We start from the raw sequence: 22,835 nt of genomic DNA, 5'->3' as shown, positions 1-22,835 counted from the left end.
TCAGAGTCTGACTGTGGAACTGTTCCAACTGCCCACAGTGAGGTGCTATCGGGGTAGTTAGCAGGCTAAAAGACACTGTGGGTTGAATAGAAACTATTGCTTTGTGCTCAGTCATTGCATGGCGACTGGTGAATCTATCTGTCGAGTCAGGTCGCTCTGGTGGGTTTGTCCAAGCACAGGCTCTGTAAGCACGACTGCAGTTATTGAATATGACTCATTCTCTTACTGTGTTTTGCTTGTTCTCCTTCCTCCCCTTTTCCTGTCACGCACCCCCTTTTTTTCTTTCTTTCTCTCTCTCTGACTGTTTATCTCTCTCTACTTCTCTATATTTCACATGTGCTGTCTGTCTCTTCCACTGTATCTCTGAATCTTTCATGCTCCTCTCTCTCTCTCTCTCTCTCTCTCTCTCTCTCTCTCTCTCTCTCTCCTCCTCCTCCTCCTCTCCCCCCTCCCAGGCTGTGATGCTGATATGGTGGAGGATGTGAAGGGCCTGACGGCAGGCCTTTCCCGTAAGAGGGGGAAACGCCGCTACTTCTGGGAGTACAGCGAGCAGCTGACGCCCTCCAAGCAGGAGCGCATGCTCAAGCCCTCTGAGTGGGACCGCGACACCCTTCCCAGCAACATGTACCAGAAGAATGGCCTGCATCAGGGTAAGACGCACACATGAACACACACACATATACACATATACACGCATGCACGCTCCTTTACTCGTGTGTACTCACAAAATCATCTATGTCATTTCATTAAATTCATGAAATTAAAGGGGCAGCCGTGGCCCACTGGTTAGCACTCTGGACTTGTAACCGGAGGGGTTGCCGGTTCGAGCCCCGACCAGTGGGCCGCGGCTGAAGTGCCCTTGAGCAAGGCACCTAACCCCTCACTGCTCCCTGAGCCGCCCGCCGCTAGTAGCATGCAGCTCACTGGTACCGGATTAGTGTGTGTGCTTCACCTCACTGTGTGTTCACTGTGTGCTGTTTGTGCTTCACTAATTCACCGATTGGGTTAAATGCAGAGACCAAATTTCCCTCACGGGATCAAAAAAGTATATATACTTATACTCATACTTATACTTATACTTATACTTATACTTAAGCACAGCCTGTAATAAGAAGTGTGACTAGGGATAACAGCCGCCGAGGTGTCCCAATATAGGGAGGCGGAGGCAAAGTACTCCACTACGGGAAGTGGTACGGAGATTCCTCTGCCATGTATCCCATGGAAAAATCTCAATGTGAAGATTAATGTGAGGGATGGCCATAACTACTGTTTCATTCCCGTAAATCATTGTAAGGGTGTTTTCACATTATAGTCCCTTTTAAAAGAACTGAACTCGGTCCACTAAAAGGGAACCAGGAAGTGGACCAAAACAAAAGGGACTCTGTTCATTTTGTATTCACATTATGAGTTCATTTGAAAGAGGATTCGGATCTCTTTCTGGTGCACTCTGGAGCAGCTCTGATGGGGCCTCAGTTTCCTTCCTGTTCACACTATACCTTCTCTGGGGGTCTCAGACCTTAGGCTACTGCTTTGGATTATGGGCTATGTAGTTGCTCATTTCCATCATCAGGTTAAAATAATTATCATAACCCATAGTTGGTGTGGTGATTTTGTTTAATTCATTTTTTTTCTGAAATATTATAATATATTTTCAGAATGAATTCATTGAAGTTATTGCAAATATCCTTTTGAGCTGTCAGTCAACATGCCAGCCAATCGCACTGTCTAACTCAGTGGCGGCCCGTCCCACCTGGTTACTGTTGCTATGCCCAACTTAAGCTCACGTCTAGAATGACAAGTGAACAGCAGCCCGTTCGACAGAGCCTAGCAGATCATGCAAAATGGTGAGTAATGAAGAATTAGCGAACTTTGGATTACATTGGTTAGGCTACCAAAAGCTTGGATAAAAAGAAATTCAGCCGAACGTTGCAGCCAAAATTTGCAAAATTTGCAGCCAAATTACAAATGTCTGTAGGCTAAGCCCATCGTGAGCCTAATGATAATAGTTATTTTTTAAATAATAAACGACATTCCTTCTCTTTTGGCAATGGAAAGTCAAGTATGACAAAATAGGCTAGCCTACAATGCAAAATGTGAGAGAACCCAGGGCGATTTGTGTTCACAATGCACAGATAATGCGAACCTTGCCAGTTCGATTCGCGTTAGAGGGGTCTGAGTTCAGTTGGCGTGTTCACATATGCACAAAAATGGCTGAGTCATCAATCAGTTCATTTAGAAGCCTGAAAGGGACAAGTGTGAAAACGCCCTAAATCTTAACTGAATGTTTGTGTGTGTACAGGCAAGTACACCCTGAAGAAGTCCCGACGAACCGACGTTGAGGACCTAACTCCAAACCCTCGTAAACTCCTCCAGATTGGCAACGAGCTGCGGAAGCTAAATAAGGTCATCAGTGATTTGACGCCCGTCAGCGAGCTGCCCCTCACTGCCCGTCCACGCTCTCGCAAGGAGAAAAACAAGCTGGCCTCCAGGTATGTGTGTGTCGTGCTTCACTGAACACCAGTGTCCAATATTTAGCATTTCATTTTCTCCTTGTGCTCAGTGTGGTTTGAATTATGAGCAGGTAACCCTTTCTCTAGCTGTCTTTTCATTCCTCTTTTTTTTTTCTTTCTTTCTTTCTATTCTCTCTCTCCTTATTTGGGTCTTCAATACCCAAACACAGCTCTGCTTAGTCATACTAGCACACTGGCAATTATTGAGTGTGAAAAAAGTCTTGTGACCGATGAACTTGTCTGCCAGTATGTCAGTCTTAAGTGTGTGTTTGTTTCTTTGTCTCACATTCATCTCACAGGGCTTGCAGGCTGAAGAAGAAAGCCCAGTATGAGGCCAACAAGGTCAAGCTGTGGGGACTTGGCACTGAATACGGTACATTGTTTCCCAGTGGAAACCAAACAGTCCTAGGCACATTCCGCACACTGCCATATTTCAGATACTGTGTCTGCCTCACTGACTTTCTAGCAAGGCCCTCTTTAAGAGATCACACGAGTCTTGATCTGTGCTGGTGTGAGAGAAATGAGGATGTTTCTGAAAGAGATTAAATGTTTCAGAATGATTGAATACAGGGGCATGAGTTCACAGAGATGATCGTTTGACTGTTTCTGTCTGCAGATCGATTGCTTTTTGTGATTAACGCCATCAAGGAAGAAATCGTTAACAGAGTCCAGGATCCGACAGACGACAAGGAAACATGTATGGCTGAGAAGCTTGACAAACTCATCGATGAGACATTGGGTAATTTTCCTCTTCAGGAAGTCCATAGTCTATAAACAATGTTCTCATAGCGCTGAAATGAATAGGAAAATCAAACAGCCGCAGGTTTATTTCAGATGATATGATACATGAAGTATTTGCAACAGTTGGCAAAGAAGAATGAGGAAATTCTTGACTAAGATGAAGGTCCTACATTTATCGTGTGTGTGTGTCGTGTGTGTGTGTGTGCGCTTTTTTTGTGCCTCCAGTGAAGTCGCCAGTTGCCGGGCAGACGTCGGATTTCGTGAACCAGATTCTGGAGACCACTGGCCGAGGGGATCCCACAGGAGGGCTGGTGGGGCTGCGTGTGCCCACGTCGAAAGTGTAGAGGTGCCCCCCCCCCCCCCCCCACACACACACACACCCCAACAACCCACGTTGGACAGCTGGGCACAGAACACCTGAAAAGCCATCTGCGCCATTCTCCTCCATGCTCTGTATCAGCCCGTTGTCTGCATGACCTCCTGACCTGGAAATGCATCCTCCCCCCACACCCCTCTGCACCCCTGGCGGCCTCAACGGTCCCTGTCAGTACATACATGCCAGCCCTGGTATCCAGTATGTATTTACGCACTCAACGCACATATATATAGATATATATATATATATGAAAATATATACACACATACATCCAGAACCGTGAACCGTAATAGTCCCTGCACTCAGTAGTCTTTCTCCAACCATCTCTGCATGTGCTGGTATAAAACAAAAACAGAACCTGATCGTAAGGGCCGCCATTTAAAGCCAATATACAAGATACCTCCTGTGAAGAATTTTTTTACTTTTAGTTTATGTTTTTGTTTGGAAATTTTCTCTAAAAAGAAAGAGGAAAAAAGAAATAACAGAAGCAAAATAATAAGATATTGCAGTAGCTTTTTTCTGTAGTGTACAAGAAAGGGCCTGAAGGATGCACCTCTACTAGCATGGGAAAGCAGATGTAGTATGTGAAGAAGGTCACCTCATCAAGCTGCATAGTATAGTCAAGAGTGACCACAGCTGTGAGATTTTAGTAGTTGAAAAAAAAAACACTGAAAAACAATCAAGCTTGTAGAAATGGGCTCTGTCGATTTTTGTCTTGTAATCAGATAATCAGATGACCTGCTTCTCTATATTAGTCTGTGTAAACATGGTGGCTCTTCGCCCCGACATCTGCAGATGTGTACACTTCTTGAACTGCGTCTGCTTTCCCATTCTAGTACAGTAGCATAAGCAGGTGATCCTTTGCAAACTACATCAAAGGCAACGTAAAGAAAATCAAAATCAAAAAGAAACAACAAAAGTGAGGAAAAAAGAAAGAGAAGCATCCTTTTCTAAACAAAACAACTCTCTTAAGTCTGGGATGGACTCAGAGGAGCATCGCTCTGATGAGGTCTCGTTGTGGGTGGGAGCGATCTGTAGAGTCGTTGAAAGGGGCTTTGTAATTCTGTTCCTTTATGCCGTGGCTGTTTCTAGTTTATTTTCCCTCCGCAGAGCTGAATTTGTAAAACCAACTTGAACAGATGTTAAAAAAAAATAAAAATAAAAAATATATATAAATATCCCATTCTATTCAAGGGGAGGGTTGGGTCAGGTTGGGGATAACTCTTCTAACTGTATACTAGATGGAGAACCATATTGATGACCCTTTTTTCCTTTGCTCTGTCTGTTCTGGTAGAAGTGTCTTCACATGATCGGAGGGATAACACACACCCCAGGCTAATTTGGCAGTGTGGCAGCTAGTTGTTGGAGGAGGAGGAGAGAGGGTCAGGATCTGGCGTGGGGCTGGATTGGGGGAGGGGGGGGGGGGGGATGTTGCTCGGGTATGGGTGTGGGAGCTGTTCACATAGTGTTGGAGATTCCTTAGAGGGGTGTGTGTGTGTGTGCGTGTGTGTGTCTTGAGGCTGCTTGTGGTGTGGGCAATGGTGATCTTATTTATTTGTACTGAATAACAGATTCATTGTGCCTTGTAGTTAAAATGAGCTGATTTCAGTCGTCCTAGTGGAGAGCCTGTCGTGGACCATTTTATCTCGGAGGGGAAGGCGGCAGAGATGCAAGCAGGCTGCTGTCAGAGGACTTGTGTTGCATCTCTGCTCTTTAAAGCTATTCTGAATGTACATAGGAGTATGGGAAATGCAGATATATGCCACAGAGTCTGTGCATTGTACCATAAGATGGCTCTGATATAAGATACATTTAATTTTACTCTTTTTTTCTTTTGGTACTCTGAAAGGGGTGTTTTAAAGTGGGTGGGGAGGTGTTTGGGGGGCTCTTTTAAAGATAAATATTCGTATATGAAATATAAAAAAATATTTGCACACTATATTTTGATCGCTTTTTTTTGTACCAAAGACACATGCAACGATAAATGGCTACTAGCCAGACTAAGTAAGGTTTTGCACAGCTTACCTGACACCGTATTGAATGTAGGAAAAGTGACTGGGGTCAGGGATTTTCAACGAACTGTGAAATTAGCTTGGGTCCAATTATCAACAGAAAGAAGCATTCACGTGCATGGGCATAGTGTCCCCCTGTACTGTTAGCATGGAGGTTGATCCATCGCAGTGGAGGCACTAATGTTGAGTTGATTCCTGCAGTTCATTTTCCCATTACTTTATTTTTTTTTCCTTTTTGGTTGTGGTTGCTTTAGTGCTTAGCCAGGCGTATATTATATACACACACCTATATATATATATATATATATATATATATATATATATAGAGGTTACCTTTATAATTAGCTTTATTTTTGCCTATGTGTTGTGTAATGATAAATAACCAAAAGGTTTATTATGTTCGGTAGTTTTATTATTTGTAGATTAGTGTACAAATCCCTGTATATGATATGCATATATGTACGTGTCTCGTGTTCTCTAGTACTGTATTCTTCCATTCTCAAAAACCACACAAGAATTCTAAAATGCCACTTTACCAAGCATGCCACATCAGAGGAAATTAGATGGGGAGGAAAATTGAAAACGTAAAAAAAGTCTGTATATTTTTTTTTTTTTTTTTACTGATTTGCCTTGAGTCTTTCTGATTGGGTTGTGAAATAAAAGGCTGTGTTTTTGGTCTTTTTATCGGATGTTTCTGAGCACATTAGGAAGCCTTCAGCACTCCCTCTGTGAATAGGTCACTTTTAGTTTGCTTGACTAACTTAGAACAGAATCATTCGATATGATCTCTTAGATACCTACTTGCTCCTCCGTAAGTCCGGTCAGATATCTCGGATGAATAGCTTGCTCATTCTGAAATGCTCTACATAAATATTGTGTTTTAGCCTCTGTTACATTGTGTCTTTGATATGTACTGCTCAGATTATTGCGTTTTGTCTGGTTGTACTAGTTGAAGCTGAGGAGGTGTGTGTGTGTTGTTTTTGTCCGTCTTGGCTCACGTCTTAAGCATTGAGGCCAGTAAGGCATATTGATGTTGACAAAATTTTTGTTGTCTCTTATTGTCAATGATTTTCACAAAAGGAGAGAAGCTATCAAATTAATTCCATTACCAGTGCTAACTGAAATATTTCATTATTAGTTTTTGTTATATCTACAGAATAGTGGAGTTGATATTAATCAAATGATTCAAGTGTCTTGACAGTGACACTTTGTTGTCCTGAGTTAGTCAGAGAACTGGCAAGAAAGATGTGTATCACTGAGCCCTTAAAAGTTATTTGAAAGAATAACAAGATTCACTCCTAAAAGTCTTCCCTGACTTGGTATACCAAATTGAATTTAGTTACTAGTGACTCGCACTTTTTGGTATCTTTGCATCAGAGCAGCATGACTAAGATTTACGATTAAATATATGTAAGAGAATAAATGAATGAACGTAGGGTTGGCTAAATAAAAATTTTGCTCTTGTGCGCTCTCCTCTACAAGCTTACAGATTTGGCCCTGTAAGTCTTAGAGCTGGTCGAAGGCAGGTAAGCTTAAGTGTAGGCTGCCCTCTCTGTGTACCAGTTTAGCTTTGACTCATAAAACTCTTGGACACAGCACTGTCTTTTGAACCCTGCCTTTCTCCACGTAGCTCAAGTCCCGGGATCAGACCCTGGTATGAATTTTTAGTTCAATCCAAGAAGGGAAAATCCTTTATCTCTTAAAGCATGATGGATATTTAAATATTCGTTATTTGATTTTTTTTTTTTTTTTTTTTTTTGAAGGAGAAAAAATAGAACATACCTATTTTTCTTTTTGTTGTGATAACAGTGTAGTTAATAATTCCCTTTATACCGTCCAATGTTTTACTATTGTTGTTGCAGTGTTCTCTCTAAATGTTGATACCTATATTATGTATACAGTTATATATTACAAGCTCTATATTACATGTAAGAGAAAGAAAGCACTTTGTTAAAAATATGAAAAAGATTAAGAAAAACAAAAAAAAAAGAAATGCATTTTCCTTCCATTTTGCTGCTAAACTGGCCTCGTTTGAATGCTGCAGAGAGTACTTGACTTAAACAACCTGAGCAGGTCAGAGATGGATGAGGAGGTCTAGGGGTGAAACGCCTCTGGTGATCGGGCCCTGTGTGTGTGTGTGTGTGTGTGTGTGTGTGTGATGACTCTGATGTCATGAATTCATTTGCCTTCAGTAGACATTTCCTATGGAAAAATCAAACTCTGCTCTGGGTTCCTCTTCAGGTTGATGTACAGTGTAGACACATTTCTTCTGGGGTGATTCCAGAGAGTGCTATTGTCATATATATATATATACATATATATATATATATATATATATATTTTTAAAAGTTAAAATGATTTGAAAACAAAAGTAATTTGTACTTGTACACAGTGGGGGAAGCTCTGAGATGCAGCAGTAAACCACACATGTTTCCTGTACGTAGCTCAGAAGGAAATCTATATCTCTGTACTGTATGGCAAAGGCATTTGCCGCTATGGGGAACCGATACTGAAAAGCCTACCTTTTGCCTTTTCCCCCACCCATCCATTTGTTGGAGAAAAAGCTAAAACGCATGTTTCAAGTGCAAGTTTATTCTTTTTTTTTTTTGTTCTCCAGAAGTAGCTCCTTTATAGTGTTGTCTACAACCAAGCAGACATACGTGAAAACGATGTTGCGTAACGTGTGCATCGTGCTCAGAAGCGATATCCATCCATCTGTACAGCAAGGCATGGACAGAGAGGAGTCTTGAGAAGTAGAGGATTTTCCATTGTGCATGTTGATCTCGATCTAGTGTTTTATGGGTAGAAAGATTGGGGCTCGGACAGGGGCATCAGTGGCATGTTATCGCAGGTTAGTTAGTTTGTTTGTTTGTTTGTTTTTTACATTGAGCTGAATGGACACAAGCTGTGCAACTTTACAGTATATCAGGAGACTCTGTGGCATTTTAACAGTCAAGGAAAAGGTTGTAATTCAAAGCCAGTACTCGTTTAAAATGTTTATTTCTTATATCCTCACATACATTACTGAGATTAAGCTACTGCATCACGCTACTATATGCTTAGCAGGAAATTCATTTTTTTTTTTAAAAAAAGGGGGCTTTTGTCGCTAATCTAAAATAATCTAATCTAATCTAATTTGTGTCATGCATATTTCGGCATGAACACAATTTAGAAGGATGGAATTTTGTCAGACCATTTGTTTTTGATCAGCCATAATGTGTTTTTTTGATTTAAAAAAAAAAACAAAAAACAAACTAACTGAAGAATCAGTGAAAATGAAAAGGATGTGAAGACCTGTAACGCAATATGGACTGAAATCACTGGGATGTATCTCCACAGTCTAACATTGTCTAACAAGTATCATATTCCTTGGAAATGCAAAACTACTTAATTGCCTGCTTACTCAAGGTAGCACTAGCTGCTCCAAAAGGGAAAGAAATTGGCTCTCTTGTTTCTGATCTGCCCTGAGCTTTGACCATAGTTCTCAACATGTTGTATAGTCCAGAAAGATGCTGCTACATCCCTTGCTAAAGCCTCCTGCTACCCTGTGGCATGAGGGTGTTGGTGGGGCTGCAGTAAGCCAGACACTCGCTCAAAGTCTGCGCTCTGACACTGAGAGCTGCTCAGACAGGCTGTAAGGCTCTGTGTAAGAATCATTCCTGTTGTCGCATTTTATATAGATCTCTAAAGCTTTCTGCATTATAAAAGTCCCTGTAGTTGATGATCGTCCGAGAGAACCAGAATAAAGTTCTAGCTGTGCCCATGCTCCGGAACACAGTACCATCAAACTTAGTTGGGTAGAATTTCAACATGTTACTTTTGTCCCTTTAAAAAAAAAAAAAAAAAAAATTTGTCCACATCAGAGGAGAGATGTGTCAGTCATTTTCTCTCTGTCTCCCTCTCTCTCTACTCGACTGATTTTTGGCATGCATATTCTTTTAGTCAGGTGTTTAGTTCATGTCTAGAACTTTAGGATCCTTATTAGTGCGCTATGCAGGCTTTTACTCCTTTGAGTATAGCACCATATTGTGCAGTTTCCAGCTCTGTCCTCTCCTCTCCATTCTTTTGTTTTTTGTTTATTTTGTATAAAAAGTTATTTTTTCAGCTTCATGGATGCTTCCTATGAGGTAAATTCTTCTGATGAGTTTTTTGTAAAGTTATTATCTCTAAGTTCATCAGGTGAATCATGTTGTTTTTGTTTTTGTTTTTGTTTAGAGAGGAGAAGTCATAAACCATTTTGCTGATGGAAGCTTGTGTTACTGTTGCTAAATAAAACACCCTATTTTCAACATATGTAACCTGTTGAATGCTGTAGGCCTTTTTCTTCAATTTTGTTGTTTGTTTGCTTGTTTTGCTTTTCGCGCACTTATTTCATGGACCTAATTGAAAAAAAAAGCTTTGTAGTGCAACGCTAAACTCTTGTCACACTGATCAAGTGTCTCTTACAAAAAGTGCTCCCTCATGTGAACAGTTTTCTTTTATAGACTTGTATACTGTATTACACAATCTTGCCGATCAGAAGTTGTTCAGAAGCATTACAGAAGCATTCCTACATATCATCACTGCAGATGTCCCTCTTTGCTTGTTAGAGCCTCCCCTATGCTCTAAAGCTGTATGTTGTGTGTGTATATAGACCTTTATTTTTGGTAATGATATGGTATCTTTAACATGAAGCACTTCAATGCAGAGAGTATGTGAAAGGCATGGACACTGTGCATGTAGATCCAGCTCATTCGACGTGTGTATGCGTTCTTATTTGTCATTGGAACAGAGCTGTTGACATGAGCGTCTTGAATCAAGGGCTGCCCATGTTCAAGGTTGCCACCCACCATCTCCAAGCATAACCAATGAGCACAAGTGTAGAAAGAGGAGGATTTGTATAGGGTGCCTCATAGCTTCACATGCAGTTAAGCTATCCTTGGCGTTCCAACTATTTTTATGACAAGAATATAGTACAATAAACTACAAAAAATAACCCGTATTGCACTCATATTTTGTTTCCAAAAAATCCAACATTTATTTTTAATACGATGCCTGCAAAATCAGGTGCCTTATTCAAACCGATGAGAATCCAAACTTGATCTACATATACTCTTAAAAAAAAAAAGTCTTGACATTTTTTTTTTTTTTTTTTTTTATGGATACACAATTGTCCTTCTCCCGTCATGCCAAGAATCTAAACACAATGTGTTGTGACATTTTGAAAAACAATTGTATGGAGTGGTGGTGAAATTGTACAGATGGAAACTGTCGCTGCTCTGCCTCTCGCAGGTTCCATTTTAATGATGAATGTAGTCTTCCTTCAAATGATTCAATTGAATATTGAGAGAAGAACTTCTTACTCAAAGATATGTCCAGTGTAACATTGGGTGAGAGGCTTTCCAAAGAGTGCTGCAATCATGGTATAGATTAATTTGAGCTCTTTCTGGAGTTGTCCTTCTTTCTGTAAACTTTTTTTTTGTTATTCTTTTTGTATTTATGCTCATCTGTAAGTTGGTGCACAAGTTTGAATTGTTTGATTGAATTGTTATTTGCCTTTTGTACTTGGCCCTCAATTAGACTTGCCATGCCATTACGCTGTTTATCTTGACATGTTTTCCTGAGTTTCCACGTCACTGACATTGACTTCAGTAGAAGTACATGATTCCACATGATGAATTATTCTCTCTCTCTGAGCTACACGGTAGGCCCCTGAACTGCCTTCCATGGGTCTGCGGTCTTTTATTTTTTGGAGAACTCTCCACTGCAAAGGTAGATCTAACTCGCTAAAAACAATGACAAACCCTCAAGAGTTGTGTCCTCACAAATGTGCAAGATAACTGTGCCTCTCGATTCCTCGGTCTCTACTGTGCTCTAGACTGCTGGCTTATCTCTGTACTCCTGGAGCAATGTCACACAGACACTGAAGAATACACTTCAATCATACACTTATACATACATACATACACACACACACACACACACACACACACACACACACACACACACACACACACCAACCAACCAACCATTTGCAGATGGCCTTCCGCAGTCTTTCATCATGGACAGATGAAAACAAGGTTAACGTCAACACAACATGACACACACACCGAGGGGGCGCATTGTTGAAACCCAGATCTGTCCGGAACCAGAGACCGCCATGGAGAGGAGTGACTGGACTGGACTCAAAAACATGGTGCTCGCGGGCCAGGACCCGGACTCTCAGCTCAGTATAGCAGGGTATGGCGAGGGTCGCGTCCTGTCTTTTCCTGCCCTGCATTCCTCCTGGAAGGTTGGCCATTGCTTCATTTCCTTCTCCTTTTGGTTCTTTGGAGAAAGTCTGTCAATCCTCAGTCGTAGTGAGATGTAACACACGCACACACATCTCTTCACACACACACACACAAACATGAAGTGGAAAAACTTTCCTTTTGGAGACATTGGGTAGGAGTTGTATCTCACCACCCATGGTGCTGAATTAGACATTTAAAAAAATGAGTTTGGAAAAAAAAAAAATCTACTTGAACAGCCTAAGTGACTGAGAGCCAGACTTGGCACACCATCCTTTTTTTTGTTTTCTCGGCGCGACTGAGGAAGGCACCATCGCGACTCCCTGTGGCAGTGGCAGAACCATGAGCTGCTTCTCACTGCGTAGACACCAGTGCCAAGGCCTTGCCCCACTCCCCCACCCCCCACACAATATGATGGCAGACTATCGGAGTAACTGCTGAGTGGGAACCGAGAGGAATTGCCAAGGGCCTGTTTGGAACTGAAGGCAAAGAGGAATTCAGAATAGCATGGGTGGCTATGGGCACAGATCTCTTACCCTAGCACTGAAGTGTTTGGGTCACCCTCCTCTGCACTGGACTCGTGTAGACCGACAGACAGCCAACCCGTACCGATTACAACTCTGCGAAACTCTCTCCACTTGTGTACACACACACAGGGGGACAGACATACACATTGCAGTGATTTACATTTCCTTCCAAACTTGCCAAAATTAAACATAATGGTGTGAGAGCAAATTTGACCTTTGACATTGGTTGTGGTTACGGCAAACAAGAACCACCAAAATCCATACAACACACTCAATTCAAGACAATTACTAAGAGTCTCACCCATCCTTTAAGAATGAAAAAAAGTCACACGGTAACTCATGATCTTGATGTAATGCTTCTGATGTTGTATGGTAAACTTCTAGATAATTTAGCATGGGATCTTTACGTAGCTAGTACTGTGTGCGTATTCCCCAGTGTAAAATCTATTGTCACCTTAGGAAGGCTGTATTTCATTGCTAAGTGCTCTGTTCTAGAACTCTTGGTGAAATTCTTAAGCAAATCTGCAGAAGCGTATCCTGCTGACGTTAACATTTAACTTGATCCTATTAGCAATGTCTATATTTGTAGTTCACATATATGCCTGTTCAAATACAATATCTTGACAGTTGTTATATTTATGTTTAAATGTTGTGCTGGGTTTATACTTTTGATGTTCTTCTCTTGTTTTCTTTTCCATTTTTGTTTTGATTTTTTTTTTTCTTTTTTTCCTTCTTTTATTTTTGAGGCATAATTAGTTGGAGACTTCATTTAGATCATTGAGCTTTGTAAATGTCCAGATGTGAAGTAGGCTTTAGAGTCTCAGTTGTGATTGATTTTGTAAAGATGTCTGCTTGTATAATTGTGCCTCATTTTTGTTTGTTTATTTGTTCTTGTTTTCTATCATTATCCTTAATTATGTCACACCATTGTATCAGCCCGGAGTTGGTACCACAGTTTTGCTTGTAACCATGATAGTCTAATTCTGTTATTGATTTTAATATGAAAATAAACTTTAGAAACCATTGTTTTTTTCTCGTTAATGTAATAAAACAGAACTTGCATTGTTATTTTGACATTAGGCATTAGCTTGATGAATAGATCTAAATACAATTGCATTCACTTTACACTACTGTGGCACAACGCGCAAAATCATAGCAGGTTGGCTATAGTCAATTAATTTAAATGCTTACCAAAGTCACATTCAGTAAAACAGTCCACCTTAAATATATCTTAAATATATCTAAGCCTAGGAATAGGCTAAGCACACTGGAACATGATGAACATATGACTATGCCTCCATGATGATCATAACTACTACTACTTAATTGTGTAGAAATATAAGTTAGACCACTTTGTTACTTAGAGTAACTTAGGAAGAGGTGGACATTACAACTACCGGTATTCAGTTTCATCCAGTCTATAATAAAGCCCTGTAGGCGGCAGTAATGAGCCTAACAGGGTTAAGTCAACCACCACAAAAGAGCACACAGAGATGTTTAGCCAATCATCGAGCACCATTTTCCAAAACAAAAAAGATGGCGGTACTTTCAGATTTTAGAGTCCGAATTTGTAGTCAAGAAATCATCAAACATGACTTACAACTCAAGGCACTTATACAGGTAAACATAAATATTTCATCCCCTCATTACTACGATTTTATCACAAGTCATAATCCTAGCCAATATTTGTTTCCAGACGAAACTGTACTAATCCATCGTAACGTTTAATTAACGGACTCCTGATGGCGACTCGCGGGCAGCATTTCTTCAAAAGTATTCAAATTGCCACAATATGCCTGTACAAAAAATAAATAAATCATTGTCTGTACTTTAAATCAGGATATAAACGATTGCCTCGGACCCCAACATGTACTGGATGAGTTGAATTTCCAAGTAAAAGTCAAGTTCCGTCAGCTTAGACGCAGGATACAGGTGAGTAGCCTAGCCTACCATACGTTTCTTTTTCAGTAGCGTCAGTGAAGTCCCTAAAAAGCATTACATGATTGTAACAAGTGGTATAGATTTTTTTAATGATCCATTATCGAATGGTTAAAACACATCAAGACGCAATAGGCTGGATATTAATTCTATTTCAACCAGGAAGGTCTCCTCAAGGTCATGACAAATATTGAGCTACCTTTTCTCTCAGGGTTTAGAACAGCTGGCAAAGGAACAAGACAGTGAGAAAGATAAAAATATTATCCTGTGTGAGGCAGATGGACATCGAAAACAGATATTGAGGTAAGGCCGGGTTCCTAAATAAAGAATGTCATTAATGAATGCATCTAATTTGATTCAAATATTGTTATGTAGGACTCACTTCTGCCAAATGTGTTTCCTTTCAATGGGTGCTTTGACTGTTATGCCATGGTATTTGGCAGATGCCTTTATCCAAAGTGCCTTACACAGTATATGAACACTACAATAGTGAAAAATAATAGTTTCAAATCAAGCTGAAAAGCCTACAATAAGCATAATAGTGTATGTAATGATGATGACTAGGATCACTAATGAACTCTTCTTGATGCTAATGTATGCTTAGTAATCAGGCTGCGTGGCGGAAGGCAAATCTAACCTGCAAGCTCCTCATAGACAGTATGGAGAAGGATGAACTACTAAACAGGGGAATCAGTACAGTCAGACCTAGGTGAGCCGGCCACACACTTGGCCACAGTCTCTCTCTCTCTCTCTCTCTCTCTCTCTCTCTCTCTTTCTCTCTGACACATACTCATGACCTCCATCATTAGTGCATGGAGTGTAATACATCCTTTTGCTGAGTGGAGCTGTATGTTTCCATTTCTTCTTTTGTGTGTGTTTGTGTAGGAAGACCACCAAGGAGAGCCTGGCTGAGATGAGCAGTGACATCACTGAGTCAATCATGATCATCAACCAGCTGATGTCCGAACAGGTCAAGCAGAGTGAGGGGACTGTTAGCCACTTGGGTAAGACAGTACATGACTTCTGATTGGGGTTGGCCGACCATGTAAGAGCACACTGACCACTTTTTGTCATGCCTGTGTTACATTTATTTGTTTGTTTGTTTACTTGTTTTTGTTATTTGGATTAGTTCAGGGGCCTGTACTACGAAGCTGGGTTACTGGCTTATCTGGGTAACTTCGAGAGTAACTTGATCACGTGTGGCGTAACTTCCCGATTAACCCGTACTACAAAAGGTGGATATGTTTTAACCGAGGTATGCTGCCATGGCAATTTACGCTGCATCTCAAACCTGCTCCGACCAGGTTATGTTCTTGGTTAACCCGAGGTTTCCGTTAACCACACCCTTTATAAGTACCACCCCTCCACTAACAATTTCTCCCGAGACATGTCGGCGTACCTGGATGATCCATACGACATTGGAGCGCAAATCGTGAGGGACTCTCTTTCCAGGGCGAGGGGTTTTAGAGACCGCCAGAAAATATATATAACCTACCCAGACGATATTCTCTATGAAGATATAGATTGTCAGCCGAGGGAATTCGTTATCTTTGTCAGATGATCTAGGAAGACGTCTCATAGCAATGCCCGTACGTGGACATTCATGTATTCCATCGGTGATGCTGAACATCTGAGCAAGAATAGGCCTACTGTATGTCCGAAAATACATCGGACATAGGCCTACAGTATGCTGAACATCTGAGCAAGAATAACCTAAAATAAATCGGACATAGCCTACAGTAGGCCTAATAAATTAAAATCACCATTTTAACAAACTTGTTGTAGTCCATGAGCCACAGGCCCAAAAAGGGGCATGTCACTACCACTTGGGGGGGCAAATTCTCACTATATTTTTCTGAAAGCTACATATTTCTGGAGTATAAAATGGTATGATAGCAAGTTGGATCTTGTAGCTTTGTGGCTGTACAGGCCTTCAAAGTTGACCTCTGATTTGAAAAAAGGAAATTCCGCCTATTGGCTTTTTTTTGTTAAACCACTCATAAGAGCCCAGAAAATAATTCAAACCTCATTATTACTGATGCATATGTGGTGTTTGATGTTGGCATACATATTTTGAATCATTATGTGATTTTGCCCTTCATTTTGGTTGATAAAATTCAAGATTTATGTGTAATAATGAACAAATCTACATTTTCAGAGACACAACGTGTTGCAGCACTAATTGAAATGCCCACTACCTCATTAATCAATGTATTTATACCTTCCTACCTCCCAGCAGAGACTTGAAATAAAAATGATTACATAGGTCTGCATTGCTATGCTATTTACTATTTGTAAATGTACTATTCAGAAACACCCCAAAATTCAGTAAATTAGTATTTTATTGAAACTACCCATAAGAAATATTCCAAGAGATCAAAACATCATGATTACTAATCACATATTACCTTTACATTCAAGGAATACCATATGAAAATTGTTCACATCACCACATGTACCCAGCTTAACATAAATATTATAATTTTATAATGTCCAGGGCACATGAAATACATACAGTAATTTCCTGCGTATTGTGTATAAGCCACAGGACAGTGTTTTATGCAAGTTAAAAGAAACAAAACCATATACCATATTAACTGACCCCGTGTATTAACCTCATAGCTGAAGAAATTTTGCAAAATCATTGTATAAGCTGCAGCTAATAGTTGGGAAATTATGGTAATTGCATCACAGGTGCTAAGATGATCAACATTATACATTTCAGTTGTACTTTTGACTAGTAAGAATGTGGGAATGAGATGTAGATGAACTGGTTGGTGAAAATATTCATAATTTACACATTGTTATCATTATGTACAATTTTTATTATTATTATTATTATTATCATACTTAACATTGTCTTTCATCTGATGTTAAAATAATTTCCATTAAAAAGAAATAATAACTATTTTCCAAGACTTGATCTACAAGTACATACATTTACAACAGTTTTAAAAATTCTACACAGTTAGATCTGATGAGACAGAAACTGAAATTGGATCAATCCATTTTCAGAGGAACATGAGTTCATTTGCATATTTACAGCAGGCAAAGCAACACAAGGTTAGGGATGATCTGATTCAGGCTCATACTACAGGCAAAGATCATGACATAGAGGCTGGAGTCAGCACAAACCTAAGCACAAATTCCATGATACATTGACAAAGCAAAATAAAAAAAATAAAAAAATTAAATACATTTACGAGCATGAGACAAAAAAGAAAACTCAGGCACATGGCAAGACCATCATGTTAAAGACTGGACATGAGAGAAGTCTTTTGTCACCCTTTGGACCTTAACCATGGTCATTGGCGACACCTGAGGGGACCCCAAGGAAAACCTCTAAAGCAGCACTTGCAAAGCATTTGCAGAAACTTGCATCACTATCAGATAATCTTCCAGATGAATATAATACAGCAACAATCATTGATGGAATGTCTCTGGTCCAGAAGGTCAATAACAATGTCTCAACTTATGCAGACATTGCTGCTGCTATTCATAGCATGATCCGTAAAGAGGCAAAGCAGAGGCAGATCATTTTTTAGATTAAATTAAGATTTAACTTTATTGTCATTGTGCAGAGAACAAGTACAGAGACAACAAAATGCAGTTTGTGTCTAACCAGAAGTGCAAAAAAGCAGAAAAGTACAATGTGATATACAAGAACAATATAGATATATGCAGTGTATTAACAGAATATATTACAGAAAAACTGAATAAATATGGATATTTAGTATGAACCATATAGACAGATAGGTATAGTATGTACAACTATGTGCAGTGTGGTAACAGTACCATTTTAGTGCAGAAACAGTAACATTACAATAGTATTAATAATAAGTGTATGTGCAGGATGAAAAGCAGTAGAATATGGCTATGTACAGTATAAGTGTAATTACAGTATGTACATTTGTAAATAAATAGATGGATGGGATAGATGGGTGGGATAGGGTAGTGCAGTTGTGGGGGGCTGGGGGATGTCCGCCTCCTTGTTGTCCCTGTCAAGGTTGCCATGGTCGTGGACACCTCAACAGGCACAGGCAAGGAGGCATCAGGCGGGGGAGGGGCAGGGGGTGATGGGGGCTTAGTTTGTTGGATGTCACCGGGATGCAGAGCTAGAGTTCAGTAGGGTGACAGCCGCAGGAAAGAAGCTTCCTCTGAACCTGCTGGTTCGGATGCGGAGAGACCTGTAACGCCTCCCGGAGGGGAGTGGGGTGAACAGTCTGTGGTTGGGGTGAGAACTTTTAATATTTAGTCTTTGATGATGCGCGTCTTACGCAAGCATCGCTTGCCCTGGATGGCCTCGATGGAGGGGAGTGAGGAACCGGTGATGTGTTGGGCAGTTTTCACCACCCTCTGCAGTGCTTTCCGGTCGTGGGCAGAGCAGTTGCCATACCAAACTGTGACACAGTTGGTGAGGATGCTCTCGATGTTGCAGCAGTAGACGTTCACCAGGATCTGAGGAGACAGATGGACCTTAGAAAGAAGAGACGCTGGTGAGCCTTTTTGATCAGGGTAGAGGTGTTGAGGGTCCAAGAGAGGTCCTCAGAGATGTGGACACCCAGAAACTTGAAGCTGGTGACATGCTCCACCTCAGTCCTATTGATGAAAATGGGTGTGTGTGTGCTAGCATTAGACTTCCTGAAGTCCACAATGAGCTCTTTGGTCTTCTTGGTGTTGAGAGCCAGGTTGTTATCAGTGCACCACGATGTTAGGTGCTGGACCTCCTCCCTGTAGGCCGTCTCATCGTTATTGCTGATGAGCCCAATCACCGTAGTGTCATCTGCAAACTTGACAATGGTGTTAGAGCCATCTATAGGTGTGCAGTCGTAGGTGAAGAGGGAGTAAAGGAGAGGGCTCAGCACACATCCCTGTGGTACACTGCTGTTCGATGGTTGAGGAGGTGAGGTCTCAGGTGAGACTGAGGTCTGTTGGTTAGGAAGTCCAGAATCCATAAGTTTGGTTTTTGTTTTATCACATACACATATATTGGTAGATGTTTTTTCTTTACCTTGACATGTTTCGACGTATACTTCCGTCTTCATCAAAAGGTCACACGGTGGAGTAGTGTGACGCGTTTTTATCAGCTGATGTTGTTACGGAGGTGTGATCCACCTGTCAGTTTTTTGACAGGTGGACCACACCTCCTGCATGCCAGTCATTAAGCAATAGAACAACCGATACCACCGCTGGATAAAGGAGGCGATTGAAATAAGAAGGCAAAGCCCAAAGACTATGAACAGAGATGAGGGAGCATATATGCTCTCCCATACCTGGAGTGCCGTCCTGGGGGGCGGCTGACTGACAGCAGGAGGTGTGGTCCACCTGTCAAAAAACTGACAGGTGGATCAAACCTCCGTAACAACATCAGCTGATAAAAACAACTCACACTACTCCACCGTGTGACCTTCTGATGAAGATGGAAGTATACGTCGAAACATGTCAAGGTAAAGATTAAACATATACCAAGATATGTGTATGTGATAAAAGAAAAACCAAACTTATTTATCTCAAGTGTAGACACAATGAATGCAATACAAGTAGTCCAGAATCCAGTTACAGAGGGAGGTATTGATGCCCAGTTCACTGAGTTTGGTGATCCGCTTGGAGGGATGATGGTGTTGAAAGCTGAGCTGAAGTCAATGAACAGCATTCTTACATAGGTGTTGCTATTGTCAAGGTGGGACAGGGCAGAGTGAAGTGCCATAGAGATGGCATCCTCTGTGCTCCTGTTCTGACGATGAATTCAATGAATAGATTAAAGATCCTTTGTACTCGTTTCAGCTACAATTTAAAAAACATTTGTACTGCAGACCTATGTATGTCATCATTTAACATTAATTTCAACTCGCAATTGAAAGTAAGGAAGGTAGAATAGTAATGATCAATAAGGTCTGCATTCAGGTATTGCCATAACATGTTGCTCTGAAAACTCAAATTAGCTTTTTTCTTTGCACATAAATCTTGAATTTTATCAACCAAAATGAAGAGCAAAATCACATAATGAGTCAAAATATGTATGCCAACATCAAACACCACATATGCAGTAATAATAAGATTTGGATTATTTTCTGGGCTCTTATGAGTGTTTTAACAAAAAAAGCCAATAGGCGGAATTTCCTTTTTTTTTCAAATCAGAGGTCAACTTTGAAGGCCTGTACAGCCACAAAGCTACAAGATCCAACTTGCTATCATACCATTTTATACTCCAGAGATATGTAGCTTTCAGAAAAATATAGTGAGAATTTGCCCCCCAAGTGGTAGTGACGACCCCCTGTGGCTCATGGACTATTGAATTGAATGTCATATTACTGTACCCTGCACATAAAGGCTACACATTTCCACAGCACCAGAATCCGACCGAATGCCTCCCTCAACCCCCTCCATAATCGGCCTTCCACTATTATTTGCGATGGCCAACTCCTCTGCTACTGTAAAACACTCTGATGCCTTTCCTCCTACAGTAGTGTTCAGACGCCTTTTTCTTGTTAGCTGTAAAACAGAGGCCAAGTGAAGGCTATGAGCTAGGCCTACATGTTTTCATAATTAAGAAATATTAATGCAAGCTACTATATAAACCTACTATTCTGAATAATGTTTTTGTGTTTCATTTTCACCTGCTGCCATGTGCGTTTGGCAATGGTGTTGCATCTGAAATGTTCACAGAATTAGGCATACACTAAATCAGTCAATGGGGGCTACTTAAACATTCAATTATCCTTATTACTGTAATCTATATGCCCACTTCTGAATTGGGTTGCATCTGTAGGCCTTTCTATGAACTCAAAATAGGCTATTTAATTATTTCAACTAATTTCAGACATTCCGCAAGCTATTAATCCTCCGTAACACATATTTGAAGAACATGTGGGAATAAAACTTTACTTTTAGGCATTTAGGCTACCCGATCTGCAATACGTTGCCAACAGCCTTGCTTTGTTCATTGCCGACGTATTTGATTTTTGTCGTAGAGTGGGTTTTAATTCCTCATAACTTCTCATAATAATTGTGCATTCCTCATCCGTAAAATAAGGTGATCGCGTCATCATTGAAAGTAGTGACTTGCGCTGCAACCCCCCCCATTTATGTGAACACGCACAAACTCCAATTAGGTTAACCCCGGCTCAACAAATCAACTTCATAATCAGCGTCGTAGTACCGATAAACACCACTTAAGATAACCAGGTTTTGTCAACCCCGGTTTAACAAAGTAACCCTGGGTTACATCTGGGTAGGTTAAGCTCCCTTCGTAGTACAGGCCCCTGGTTTGCATGTTTCTGTATGGATTTTCTTTGGTCTGCCACGTTCGTTTGTTAGGTATTGCTAAATCTTTAGATCTTTTGCATCGCATAAGTCTGATTGAAGGGAGAATGTATTCATTTAATTAATTGATTGATTGATTGATTGATTGATTGATTGATTAATTATTGCCCCATCATAGCTGTTTTAGATTGTCACATTGACATCCTTTTCCTACCACAGTAATCTCCTCGAGGACTGTTCTGGAGACCAATGAGGAGTTCAGGGCACTGAACGGGGCCATCCATTTAGGAAGGAAGCTGATCTTAAAATACAATCGTCGAGAGGTCACAGACAAACTCCTCATCTTTCTGGCCCTGGCCTTGTTTCTGGCCACAGTAGTCTACATTGTGAAGAAAAGACTCTTCCCTTTCCTTTGACAGCCATAAAGACATGATCCTGATGAGTGGGAAAAGAGAAATGGGTTTCCCCTTTTGTACTTTCTGTCAAAGAAAAGGTTGTTGGAAGAGCAGGACAAGAACCTTTGCCAATACAGGGTGAATGAAAGGGATATATATATATAGCGGACTTGGAGTGTCTTAAGTGAACATTCCTGTGACTAGACTAGAATAGGAGAGTTTTAACTTATGTTGTGTGGAATAATCTATACCTGTTTTTTGCACTGGCTGTTGTTTTAAATGAGGTGAATGTGAATAGTTTGTATAGTGAACAAGAGGAAACTTGTATCTTAAACATGCTGCATTCCAAACCCTTGATGTGAAAACCAGGACTACTGTCAATATGCTAAAGCAATGCAATTATGAAGCACCAATTTTTATAGATTCTTTGTCGAATTTCAAGAGATTTTATCCAGCCACAAGTGGAATAAATATCTTATCCTGACTCGGGCCTATGATATCTAATATTCATTATTATATAATGATCTAACCTGGGTGAATATGGTAAATACCACTGTTAAACCTAAAACGTACATACGTATAGAATTTGTTTTCATGCCGGTGTATAGACATTTTGCATTGTGCCTGCTGTGTTTGTTGTGATGCCATGCCATTGCTTTTGAAGAGCTTGATAACCTCTTAGCATTTTTTTTTTTTTTATGTTTTGGGGTTCCACTTTTGTTCAGTCCTGTGTGAAAAGGTTTATAACAATGCCACTAGGCAGCAGGCTGGCATTTCACATAGTGGATGTAGTTTGGCGTGCAT

General features: G+C 40.5%; 1 protein-coding gene across 5 annotated transcripts in view; it reads left to right on the top strand.

Moving 5' to 3' along the window:
- The window catches only part of crebrf (creb3 regulatory factor), a 31,833-nt gene extending 9,318 nt beyond the window's left edge, over positions 1-22,515 (top strand). For 3 of the 5 annotated variants that reach the window (XM_048267155.1, XM_048267140.1, XM_048267163.1), the window contains 6 exons: positions 456-650; positions 2,300-2,489; positions 2,810-2,883; positions 3,127-3,249; positions 3,477-3,597; positions 9,855-13,460. In XM_048267155.1, coding sequence (XP_048123112.1) covers positions 456-650; positions 2,300-2,489; positions 2,810-2,883; positions 3,127-3,249; positions 3,477-3,595 — 701 coding nt within the window. In that variant the 3' untranslated portion in view covers positions 3,596-3,597; positions 9,855-13,460. Of the gene's footprint in view, positions 1-455; positions 651-2,299; positions 2,490-2,809; positions 2,884-3,126; positions 3,250-3,476; positions 3,598-5,174; positions 14,056-14,274; positions 14,368-14,584; positions 14,677-14,977; positions 15,083-15,258; positions 15,378-21,855 lie in introns of those variants that run through there. The other 2 variants (XM_048267147.1, XM_048267171.1) reach the window with 2 other exon arrangements.
- The last annotated feature ends 320 nt before the right edge of the window (positions 22,516-22,835 follow it).

The sequence above is a fragment of the Alosa alosa genome, chromosome 2 (assembly GCF_017589495.1).
Source record: "Alosa alosa isolate M-15738 ecotype Scorff River chromosome 2, AALO_Geno_1.1, whole genome shotgun sequence".
Classification (NCBI taxonomy): Eukaryota; Metazoa; Chordata; class Actinopteri; order Clupeiformes; family Clupeidae; genus Alosa; species Alosa alosa.
The sequence above is the reverse complement of the archived record's forward strand: the minus strand, read 5'-3'. Positions and strand labels throughout refer to the sequence as shown.